The 13,107-nt window shown below is 41.6% G+C and overlaps 1 protein-coding gene across 1 annotated transcript; it reads right to left on the bottom strand.

The window, feature by feature from the left end:
* Positions 1-7,496: 7,496 nt before the first annotated feature.
* On the bottom strand, positions 7,497-12,777 carry LOC115634684 (the record flags this gene model as incomplete). Its single annotated transcript, XM_030532547.1, has 2 exons — positions 12,654-12,777; positions 7,497-7,507 (listed from the first exon to the last, which is right to left on the bottom strand). Coding segments are annotated over exons 1-2 (135 nt in total), but the record flags the coding sequence as incomplete, so codon positions are not given.
* Between the last annotated feature and the right edge of the window lie 330 nt (positions 12,778-13,107).

The raw sequence follows: 13,107 nt of genomic DNA, 5'->3' as shown, positions 1-13,107 counted from the left end.
TCGCAATGCGTGCCAGTGAACAAAGTAAACTGTGCAAGAAATTCTCGCTTTGTACACTTCATCTCTAAGGATTCTAGCGCCAAGTGAGGCAGAGAAATTGCTTGTGAAAAGACGAGTTTGTTAAAAGCAAATACAAATGGCATGGCATATTAGCGTACATTTCTTTTTTCTCCACAGTGCAGTGTAGAACAAATCACATGCATGTTACTCGTTATAGACATTTAAAATGTTGGATAACTGAGGAACAACTTTAGCCAAGAGTTAGCTATGTTACGTATACGCAACGTGCACGGTCAATGTACTACAAGTATACTGCCTGCCTGTAGAAGTGCCTTGTGCTTTCAAAATCGACGCGCTCGCTCTTTAGAATTTAACTTTCACATTTCTATGCGTATTTTATGTGGTGCTGTGAACTTCTTTATGCCTTCTACTGCATAACAAGCCGGCCCTTGCAGTCTCAATGAATAACATGGACCGGTATGCAAGTAAATGGCTTCAATCCGTGCCAACAACACGCGAGCACAGCTTGGATCGTCGCATTTGACTTTTGAATACGCTTTAATACAATTTGCTTCTAATGAGAATAATACTTGTATTTTATGATTTTGGATTGGAATTTGCCGTAAATTTATTATCATGTTTTATTATTTTATTTAAAATTTGTTGACAAACTGAATGCAAAAATGTGTTTAATAAGGAGGTATAATTTTTATTTTTATATTATATTTTGAGTTTTATTAGATATTCTGTTATCTAGCATATAGGCACCCAAGACACCCAACGCCTTCATGTCCATTCGACAAATTAATTATAACAGCGTATCAGCATTCAGCTGAAAGAGATTTTTAAATGCTACTGTAATAGGTAAGCGAATTATATCAAAAAACTGATGTTCTTTAGTTACTGAAATTAAGGAGACTAAAGAGTACTCTCACCTAGTATAATGCTCGCCACTCCCCCTTACATATGTATGAACATTGTGTGAATTCTAATTACGGTGAGGTCAGAAGGACTTGGAATCCCTTGCACGGCCAATCAAGTTTGTTTGAGTTTTGTTGCGTGAAGACTAACCAAAGGTGAATCATTCCAAGTTATTCTTAGCCACCTGACCCCTTTTAACAAGCAAACCCCGGGTGGCGAAACCAAAAATTAAGGCAAGCGTTCTCATCTGAATAGATGCAAGCAGCACTTTTTCTTCTTTTTCAGTAGACTGAGAGGGAGTGGCATTTATTTGTGTGCATGTGAAATGCAATAAGCATGAATTTCGTTCGGACTACCATAAAACGAACCTTGCATTTTGTGCAGTGCCAACAGCAACAACAGCAACAACAACAACAGCAGCAGCAATGGCAACAACAATAGTGGCTAGGGGCCAAAGAAAAATGCAGCTGAGTGCCGCCTTTGTTGTCCATTTACGTCAACAGTTTTGTTGGATCTGTACAGACAGACAGACAGACAGACAGACACACATATGCATTGAAACATAGATTCAGATTGAGAGTGCGAGAGAAAACGAGATAGACATGCTACCCGCCAGCTAGCTATTTGCCAAGTAGTTTCAGATAGATACATAGATAAAATTGAACTGGGATTTGGGGATTGCACAAAAGTAACTGAGCAAATTTCCGCAGCTAGTTCAACTTTGTGCTGGCTGCTAAAAACCAAGCAAATTGAATGGTGATGCACATCAACATCAGCGTTTGAATGATGGCCGGCAAAGGCTGCATCAGCGGCAACGGCAACGGCCACGGCGCCAAAAAGGGAAAGGAGTGTGGAAAGGAGCTGCTCCAGTGCAGCGAGGCTACTAAAAGTTGGTGAAAGTGCCTGCGTGCCGGCAAATTCAAACACACTGCCGCTCAACTGTATAGGTTGGAAATCTAGAAAATCATTCGACAGACAGAAACAAGTGCATGCCACAGAAAATTATGAATGTCAAATAGCTTATAGCTTAGCCCTGTTGAGTCAGGAATGTTTGTGATAAATTAGGGCCAAAGATTTAAGCTGTTAAAAAGATATTTAAGTTCAACGAAAATCAACTACAGTGATTTAAAGGTTTTGTTATCAATTATTTATAAAATTCTGCTTAAAATCAACATTTAAAAGAAGATTATTAAATTATTAATTATTGTCTTTTGACAATCCAACTCGAATTTGTTTGGCCTTTCTTCTTCTTAATGAAATAGGAATCGTTTTTCATTTTCGAAGTCACTACCAACTAATCAATTCTATAATCAGTAGGCGTTCAGTTCTTATCGTAAACATCACAAATATTTATTTGTATTTAAGCAGTTTTTCATGCTTTTATTGTATTTCTATCAGTGCTTGGTGGACTAGAAATCGCTAACATTTCTCTGTGGACCGAATGCTTGAACAATCTTAACTCTTGGCAGAACAACTGGACGATTAGATCAAACTAGTTTCTTCAAAAGCCGCACAGTATTATCTAAGTATTATAGTTTCATTTCAATTGCAATAGAAATAGTTAATAAATGGATTTATGTTTCCACTAAATTGTTTATGTGAATTTTGAAATGAAACAAGAACAAGAACAACGAACTTAATATCAAATACAAATATGTTTATTGGGAATCGATGATCTACTTAAATGAGCAGCAGTGTGAGTATGTACGAGTGCCTGTGTGAGTATGTACGAGTATTTGCTACAATGCTGGTGTGTTAAGTGCTTAAAGAACGTTCCATTTAAAGGCGTAGTCATAAAACAGCGGGCAATTGCAAACGCAGAACACACGCGGCATGTGCAGCAATTAAAGACACACAACACTCAACACACAGCGCACAACACACAGTACACAAGTGACCAGGCCACTAAAATTTACAACAACAGGAAATTGCATGTGGCACTCGACGCTAATTCACACCGGAAGAGCAACGACACACACACACACACACACAGAAGCGCGCACAATTGCAGGCAGCCAGCAGTCAGCATTCGGCAGCCGGCAGAGGCAGGAGCAGGAGCAGGAACAGCTGCATCTTATGCACTGACGACTCACCCTAGCATTGTCCATGAACTGCAGCACGGACAATGAACACATATACACATGCATAAATTGCAATCTACACGCGCTGCGTACTCATTTATTAATAATGCATTTGCAGTTGTCCGCCATTCGCCGTACGCTGTCCGTTGTTCATTGTTCGCTGTTTGCTTTGCCTTGGTGCTCCGTTCCGCGAGCGTTTCGCCTTGATTCGAGGTTCTCTGCTGCAGTTCAGGTGGTTGCAGAGTTCGCATTTATTTCCAGCACCAGAAGCGACGACCACAACCACTACAATCTGCAGCTTAAATCTTCATTAGTCGTGATTTTAGCTTTCAAATTAGCACTCAGTGTGCTCATTGCACTTATTTTTCACGCCAATTTGCGGTCTGGGTACTGAAGATTCCGACCAAAAGCAATTAGTAAAGAAGTCTTAAGACAGTGGAAAAGTGGCTGAATGCTTAAAGAAAATTTAAGCCGTATTTAAATACGCAAGAAAACACACAAATCAAATATCAATTATTTTATGAAAAGCTATACAAAATAGTTATTTACGGTTTTTTATTTAATGACGAAAAACTCATTTATTTCTTGTTCAAAAGTTAAACACTGACCTCAGCAAAGAAATAAACTTGCATCTCAAAGTTAAAAGTTGCTGCCACATATTGATGGTTAGACACATCTTTTATTGACATTCTGTCAAAATTACAAATCAAAAACTTTCTGAACACTATTGTTACTAGTCTCGTAACGTAGTTTAATGCTACCCTGTACCAAGCGTCAAAATCCCTCCCATTCGGCTCAAGAACACCCAAAAAGGTTAACAAGTCATTTGTTTCTACGATTGGAAGAAGATTCTTCATGGGACTCCATTCCACCTACCCAAATGCTTAATGCTCTATTTTCTGTTGGTGTTTTGAAGCGCATATAGTCAAGAAGTTACTTGGAGAATGTCTCATCGGTCAACAGTTGTGACTGATTTTCTTTGAACACTCTTTTGAAATGCTTTTTGAACAAGCGATCCCTGTATTTTGAAACGCGAAATTAATATAATAGAGTATAACTTTAATTGCGGCCCAGTGCGACCGTTAAATACCCTGTAGTCACCCTTTTTCCCACTTAGACCAATTAAATAAATGGACTTTGTTGCACCAGTCATTCCTATAGCAGCTATATGGTATGCTACAGATTAAAGTGACTCTGAACTTAAAAATACAAAATTTGCTTACCATATCATAAAAAACAAACAAGTTTTTGGTACAACGATTGCTGAAACCTCTGACCATTATAATACACTATAAATTATGTAAGACTACCCTATTTTCTTAAGATATATAAACACAAAAGCTTTAGTGCTAAGAGTAATTTTTGGGACATTGATTACAAAATATTGAGGCTGAAAATTTATATTATTTTATATAAATTATTAAAAACAAAGAAAGAATGGGACGCTTGCTCTTAATTTTTTAATGCGGAAAATGCGAACGATTTGGCGACAAATGTGCTTATATTTAGTTCTATTTTACAACTGACTTTAACTTAGGCTTACATGCTAAACTAAGCCTAAGGCGGCGAAAAAAGGGCGCGAGGCGACGTCCGCAAACGGCCGCTCTCGCGCTCTCTTTTCGCCCTAAACTAAAATTCAAATAATTCTCTTAAACTATCTTAATCTAAAGCAGCATCTGCGCCAACACCGGCCCCCTTGGAGGGACATCGTCCTTCAACGGGCAATGGCGCCAGCCGATGAATAGCCCTCCGTAGATTGCCACTACTCGTGGCGACGTCGGCCACCCGCACCTTCCCGTCTGTCCCGGCGTGAGTTGTGGTGACCCTGCCAAGTATCCACTTTTGTGGCGGCACGTTGTCTTCGGCCACCACGACGAGTTGTCCCACGACGACGTTGGGTTCCTCCTGGAACCACTTCGCTCGCACCTGGAGGCTCGAAATGTACTCCCGGGACCATCGCTGCCAAAACCTGTGCTTGAGACACGAGGCATTGCGCCATCGCCTTAAGCAGGTTTGGCTGTCGATGTCCGGGAGCGGTGGAGCTGGAGTCGCCAGAAGAGGCCGCCCGATCAGAAAGTGGCCCGGGGTTAGCGCCTCGCCGTCGCTGGGGTCCGCGCTGAGTGGTCCCAGTGGCCGAGAGTTCAGCACGGCCTCGACGCTCGCCAGGAGTGTTCCGAGCTCTTCTGCGGTCAGGAGCGCATTGCCCACCGTCCGTAGGAACAGGTGCTTTGCAGACTTGACACCTGCCTCCCATAGACCGCCGAAGTGAGGCGCTCTGGGTGGTATGTACGCAAACTCGCATCCTTTTCTTGATGCGAATTCGCGTACGCCTTCCGCCTCCTTCTCCCATCTTGCTCGGAACTCCTGCAGCTTCCTGTCGGCTCCCACGAAGTTCGTTGCGTTGTCGCAGTAAACTTTGCGAGGGACGCCTCTCCTGCCGACGAACCTTTCAAAAGCCAAGAGAAAAGCATCAGTGGTTAGATCTGATACAAGCTCTAAGTGAACCGCTTTCGAGGCAAAACAAACGAAAAGAGCCACGTACGACTTATACGGTGGCTTGCCACGGATGCGGAGCGTTGTGCTTATAGGGCCACAAAAATCAACACCACATACTTCGAACGGGTGGAACGGCTGGAGCCTGTCTGCCGGAAGATTTCCCATTACTTGGGAGGCCAACCGGGGCTTCCATTTGAAGCAGAGGATGCACGAACGTACTGTTCGGCGACACACTTCCTGAGCGTTAACCAGCCAAACTCGCTCACGAAGCAGGCTCACCAGCGATCTAGGGCCAGCATGGCAATTTGACACATGCAAATAAGATACGTACGATCTTATGAATTGCGACTTTTTAGAAAGCAACAACGGAAACTTGGCTTCATACGGGATAGGAGCATTTAATAATCTTCCCCCCACTCTCAGCAAGGAAAACAAGAAACCGTCTTCTCTAAACTCATGTAGAAATGGACTCAGACGCTGTAAGTTAGCGTTAAGTGTTCTCTTTTTTCGAACCTTGTCGATTTCGTCACCGAACTCATTGTTCTGGATGACTTGAACAATTTTGTTGAATACCAAGTTGAGTTCGCTTGGCTTGGCTATAGGATCAAAGGGCTTCGAGACTTTTCTGCACCTTTGTATAAATCGAAAAACCCAAACGAACACCCTCAGCAATTTTGAATGTGACGAGTAGCTTTCGATAACTTCGAGAATATAATTGGCTTGCCGATCTGCGAGTAAAACTACAGCAGACTTACGAATTTCTAGGGCAGCTGAATTTTTAGGCGGCTCGAAGTGAGCATTCACAGGCCAATTTTCTTCCGATTCCATGAGGAAGGGTGGCCCTGTAAACCAAATGGAGCTACGCAACTCGTCTACATTACATCCTCTGGACACGATGTCTGCTGGGTTGGATTTCGTTGGGACATGTCGCCACGTTGCATTCTCGGACCACTCTTGGATTTGAGAAACCCTGTTTGAAACGAAAACTGACCATGCCGACGGATGCGACTTGATCCAGTGGAGCGTTATTTCCGAGTCAGTCCACATAACTATCTTGTCTATTGGAGAATTAAGCAACGGGCGGACTTGACGAAAAAGATCTGCGAGAAGGTGAGCTGCACACAGCTCAAGACGAGGCAAAGTTTTCGTCTTGAGTGGAGCTACTTTGGATTTTGAGGTCAAAAGTGACACTTTCCAACCATTCGCAGTCGAAACACGAACATAAATACAGGCGCCATAAGCTCGCATTGAGGCATCGGCGAACGCATGTATTTGAATGGGTGACTGCGTATATGTATGGACGAATCTAGGGACTTGAATACCGCTGAGGTTCAACAAATTCTGCTTAAATGAGTCCCAAACTGTATGAAGATTCTCAGGGATGGATTCGTCCCAATCTAGTTTTTGTAGCCACAAATCTTGCAGCAACATTTTTGCTTTGGTGATCAGCGGGCAAAGAAGGCCCAGAGGATCGAAAAGCCTGGCAGTCACCGATAATATGTTCCGTTTTGTCGAGCGGAGATCTAGGAAGGAATTTTCCAACTGGAACTGAAATACATCTTCCTTCGGCAACCACATAACGCCGAGCGTTTTGGTTGGGTCTGAGTCGACTGTGGCTACTGGAATAACTGTGCTATCAAATGCGGACAGTTCCGAGCAGTTCGAAAACCACTTTGCCAATTCGAAGCCTGCACTTTGAAGAACGTGCGACACTTCTGCTCGAAGCTTTTTTAGCTGTTCAACGCTTTCAGCACCAGTTAACATATCGTCGACATAAAAGTCGCTCCGAATAACTTCAGCAGCTGTTGGATGTGAGGAACGGACCATTTCACTCAGCCTTGTTAAACACCGCACCGCCAAGAACGGAGCTGGCGACGTGCCATATGTTACAGTGTTTAACCTGAAGATTTTCAAAGACTCAGACGGATCTCTTCGCCACACTATGAGCTGATAGTTTCTATCTGCTTCGTGCACCATCACCTGACGGTACATTTTTTTAATGTCTGCCGCTAAGGCGAACTTTCGCAAACGAAAACGAAGCAGCGTAGAATAAAGCTCCTCCTGAATTGTTGGACCGACCATTAAGGTATCATTCAACGCAATCTGAGTGGCCGTGCGGCAAGAGGCATCGAAAACGACACGCAACTTGGTCGACGTGCTTTGAGGCCGCAGAACACACTGATGCGGAATAAAATAGTGTGGAGTATCTGGAATTTTGTTGTCCGTTGAGGACATGTGACCGAGCGAAACATACTCGTCCATAAATTCCAGATACATGCTTTTCATTTGAGGGTCTTTTGACAACCTCCTTTCAAGCGACAAAAAACGACGTTTCGCAATTTCATACGACGAGCCAAGATTTTTTGGGTCAGATTTAAAAGGTAACCGTACCTGAAATCGACCAGACGACAAGATTTTTGTATTATCAACAAAGTGTTGTTCACAAAGCTGTTGCTCAGGTGAGAGAACTTTCGAATTATTAGGCAAGTCCTCAATGGACCAAAACTTTTGTATCGTTGAGTCTATCGAAAGTAATTGTTCTTCTTGGCAACTTAAATTCACTGCTCCTTCTATACTCGTTGTAGGTTGAGTAGAGCATCTGCCTGACACTATCCAGCCGAGAAGCGTTTTTTGTAATGTGGGCGACTCAGGGCCTTGCTTTATTTGGCCCACCGACAATAAGTCGAAGAATGACTCTGCTCCAATTAGCATATCAATTTTTTGCGGCTTATGGAATTGAGGATCGGCCAATTGAATATTTTTGGGGACCCTCCACCCGCTGGTGTTCACCGCTTGATCGGGATGATAACCAGAAATCGATCCCAAGATCCAAAAATCTGCGGAAAACTCGCTACAATTGACACGCGACTTCACCACTGTATGAATTCTTTTCTTGGCACGCGCATTGGTGTCTCCAATGCCGCGCAAGACCATACACGTATCCTCTCGTCTGAGCTGTAGCTTTTGAGCTAGATCCTCAGTCACAAAGTTGACTTGTGACCCAGAATCTAACAATGCTCTTGCTAAAACGAAATCGCCACTTTTCGTTTTAACGCTCACGACTGCTGTTGCAAGAACCACTCTATCCGAAGCAGTCGCATGCATGGCATGCGAAGTGGAAGAGCTATCTTGAAGATGTGGTGGCTGAGAGGGTGGTGGTAACGCAAGATTTGTGCTAGCAGTATAAATATGTAGCAGTGTGTGATGAGAACGTTGGCACACGCTACATTTCTTTGCCTTACACTTCGCTACTGTGTGGCCTCGTCGGAGACAGTTTATGCACAAAGGCGCACCTTTAGCGAAGTCAAACCTTTGCTGTACTGACAAGGCAATATATGCCTGGCAATTGCCAATCGAATGGTCAGCTAAATTGCAAAATTGACAAAGGTTATTCTGTTCGTTTTTGGCAGCAACGAACGAATGATTTATCCTGCTAGCATTTTTTACTTTTTGAGTCTGAGTGTTATTGTTCGACTGGCTGCCCTTCGCTTGAGCTTTACTAGCTTCTTCAGCAACAATATGCTGGTAGCGTCTGTTAAGTGCAGTCTCACAATCTCGCCATAGTGGGAGCGTTGTGTAGTCGAGCTGCTCTTCCCACTTCTTTTTTGTGGTAGGATCGACTTTGCCCATAACTAAATAAATTAAAATGGCATTAGCGATTTTCTTGTCGTCACCAATTGACAGAAGTGAGTCATAGGTGGCCGACACTGTGTCGATCAGGCTTCTCAAAGCTGACGCAGATGGCTGGGAAATCTTTTGCAGATTGAAAAGTGTCGATATGTTATCGAAAAATATTAGGCAGTCATTATCGTACACCCGCTTTAGACTTTCAAGGGCTTTGCTATAATTGTCTTCCGTCACTTGGAAGGCGCGAACTGTGCCTAAAGCGTCACCAGCCAAACATGATATTAAGTGATTGAATTTTTCAATATCATGCAGTGTGTCATCATTGTGAACAAAAGTTTCAAAAAGACTCATGAAATTTTTAAATTCAGAATGCTTGCCGCTAAAAGTTGGAAGAGCGACCGCTGGCAATCGACACCTTGGCTTTTTTGAAGTAGGCGGTGCAATACCGTTTGCCGAACTTGAATTGTCGATGCTTTTTCTTCTTAGTTTTTCCAGCTGGCCTTTTAATAAGGATTTGGTCATAATGCAAGTTTCTTCCAACTCTTCACGGTAGTCATCTTCTGTATCTTTTGCTTCAATTTTACTTTGCAATATATTTGCAGTTTCTATATGAGTTGTTAGAAGCTCTAACCTGCATTCTAACTCGATTGGCTCTAACGAAATCGAGCCTTCTTTTAATTGCCGTTGCATACGACATATACTCCTCATACAGCCCTCGCGCTTCCTTTTAAGTTCTTCGATCAAGTCCTTACTCATATTGATTTAAGGTTTTAAACTTTGATCGAACGAAAATTGTCGAGTGACAAACGAGAAATCGAAAATAATATGCTGTTCTCAGCAAGTGTAGGGGAGCGCAACAGATGGTCGTCTAGCAGTGCGAACGAAAACGAGAAGAACTGCAGTTGACTGACCGTCGAAGGCAATACTTTGGAAGCAGCAGCGAAAGTGGCGACAAACGAAAAGAATAATTCTAATACAAATGCCTTGTGTGCGTTAGCAGAACAGCTAATTCTTATGCATGTATTATGCGAAGCGCAGGCAAACAAAAAATGCAGCAGCTTAAGCGCGAACACGACAGCAATGTATTAGCTATGTTATGTATGCGAGTATGTCGGTATATATTTACATATGTAATAACGACAACGGCGAATTTGATGAGAACAACGAGAGCAAGCAACAAACGAAAACTGCCGACGGTTGGCTGAGATTGACGTGGGGGGGATGCCGTATGTAAAAGTGGCTATGTATATTTATGTATGTATGTATGTATAATAAAATCAAACGACAATAAATTGGCACTTTAAATAATTGCCTATAGCGGTTCACTTTTATTTAATATTAGTACGACATGCGATTTATATTTGTGTTAATTATGCTCAACTATCTACCGTATTATATTATGGTCACGTATGTGCCAAAGGTTGAAAGTTGAAGGCCGAAATAAGCAATTCGCTGGTTAAATTCCACTTTCAAACTTTAGCACAGTACCTGTGAAGTCGACTTTGGCTCAGGAACTTCCCTTTGGTCGACTTGACTCATCCTCCAATAATCCAGTTGACGTGACAGCAACACACACACTCCCCAGTGCAGCAACAACAACACGACCGACGCGGTTCCACACAAATTAAAGTTTTTAATTTAAAAAAACAAGCAAGTCCCTGCTCGGGCGCCAATGAAAATTTATATTATTTTATATAAATTATTAAAAACAAAGAAAGAATGGGACGCTTGCTCTTAATTTTTTAATGCGGAAAATGCGAACGATTTGGCGACAAATGTGCTTATATTTAGTTCTATTTTACAACTGACTTTAACTTAGGCTTACATGCTAAACTAAGCCTAAGGCGGCGAAAAAAGGGCGCGAGGCGACGTCCGCAAACGGCCGCTCTCGCGCTCTCTTTTCGCCCTAAACTAAAATTCAAATAATTCTCTTAAACTATCTTAATCTAAAGCAGCATCTGCGCCAACAGAGGCTATATACACAGTGTCTAATAAACTTATTCTGCGTATGGCTTAGACTATGTACGCATTTTTCTGCCTGTATCATGCATTTGACGTTTGAACTTTCGCTCTTTAGGTACAGAGTATAAATAATATACACATAACTAATCAGTTCATGCATATTTATGTAAATATAAATTGAAACAATATTGGAAAAAATAGATACTAAAAATTAAAAAACCGGAAACCACAAAAAATGAAAATATTTGACATATAGTAACTAGACATTACATTCTTCCGGCCTGCAACGGGACAGAATAATTTATTTCGTTGGAAAAAAATGCAAAAAAATGTCATAACCATAAAAAGCACCGAGGCGGCTCTGTGAGGTGAGATATACAATAAAGCGCACACACACACACACAAACACACAGGCGCACAAGGCACCACACATATATATACAGATGTATAGATCAAATACAGTCAGCCGGCAGCCGTACAAGTCGAATGAATTATTGCGATTCTTGTTGGTGACATTTATGTATTTTTAAAGGTGGCAGCTCTGGCTGCTGTTGGCATAGAATAGAAACCACCCACAACTGAAAACAAATGTGTAGGCGTTCCTTGAAGATGTATTGATTTTAAGAAATTGGCTACATCCGGGCCAGGACTCACAAGAGCAAATTACACTGAAACTGATACTTTAAATTAGTGCTGAAAAATATTTGGATAAGGAGGAGGAATCAAATAATGATAAACCATTCGACTGCACATATTTGCTGCTTCATCCGATTGACCTAAATATTTTGTCTTTGCTTTCAATCTTTGTGCTAAATAAATTTTTTCTTCAATGATATTTAAGTTGTCAAAGTTCTGCATTTTAAGAAAAATATTTTTATTAATTTGTATGGTTGGTTTATTTGTTTAATTTATATTATAGCCAGAATGAAATGTGGTATTTTTTAAATATTCAAGTTCTTAGAAAACTTGAATTGCTTAGGTATTTCAGAGTCAGGTCCGGGGTTCAACTGTTAATTTTTCGCTAGTCACAGACATTGTGATTTTAAAGATAGCCCAACCAAATGGGTCAGAGCGCATCTAATCACATAATATTACGGCAATTAGCTACCACATGTGAGTCTTAATATATAAGAGTGTGGCGTGATTTCAAATCTTTCGCCGCACTTCATGCGTATTTTCACTTTTCAGTTTATTAAACAAAACAAAGCTACTAAAATAGCACAAAATAAAGTTTATCTGCGCCTCTCAATGGAGAGTTTTTATGCCACATACGCATACACACATACACACACACACTAACAGACACGCACAGACGGCCGGACTAATCCGAGCCACAACTAATCCTATTTAAGTTTTATTTGTTTGAGTTGAAAATTTTGTCATTTCGTACGTTTCTCTGCGGTCTGATTTGATTTTCTATCACAAAACAAAAGCATTTTCCTTCGTTTTTTCAACTGCACGGCGAATTGTTTATATAGATGTTTAGAGCTTAAATCTTTTTTATTCAATGCCTGCCGTTGATTTTGTCGTTGTTGCAGTGGTTGGAGCGGTTCGAGCGAGGGGTGCTACGCCTAGCAAAACATTTCACTTCTCTTTTTTTTCTTTTTTTTTTTTGCCATGGCATTAGTGAAAAATCAATTGAGCGATGCCAACAATCAAAACCGTAAGCCACGAAACCAAAACCGCACATCAGTTGTTGGATGGGCCAGTTAGAACTGTGGGGGAGTTGGAACTATATACTATTTACGATAGATGGTATATGAATGTCCTCCTGCCGGGTGTGGTTGCTGAAATGATGAAATTGCTATTGGCAGCTTAAAGCGGCTTAACTTTTATTAAGCTGAGCAATTTGAAGTCTTTCCCTTGTGGACTGTAAAGTTCCGTTTGAGCAGCAGTTTAATGTCATTTGAAAACAAAACATTTGCCCAAACGAGGCGTGCATGGCAAGTCATTAAAGTGCATGAAAAACGAAATTAATTACAGACTTTCGGTTTCTATGGCGCCGCTGCCTCCGGCTCTT

The sequence above is a fragment of the Scaptodrosophila lebanonensis genome, unplaced genomic scaffold (assembly GCF_003285725.1).
Source record: "Scaptodrosophila lebanonensis strain 11010-0011.00,11010-0021.00 unplaced genomic scaffold, SlebRS2 tig00000001-arrow-pilon, whole genome shotgun sequence".
Taxonomy (NCBI): Eukaryota; Metazoa; Arthropoda; class Insecta; order Diptera; family Drosophilidae; genus Scaptodrosophila; species Scaptodrosophila lebanonensis.
This window is presented reverse-complemented; position numbering and strand designations above follow the sequence as displayed.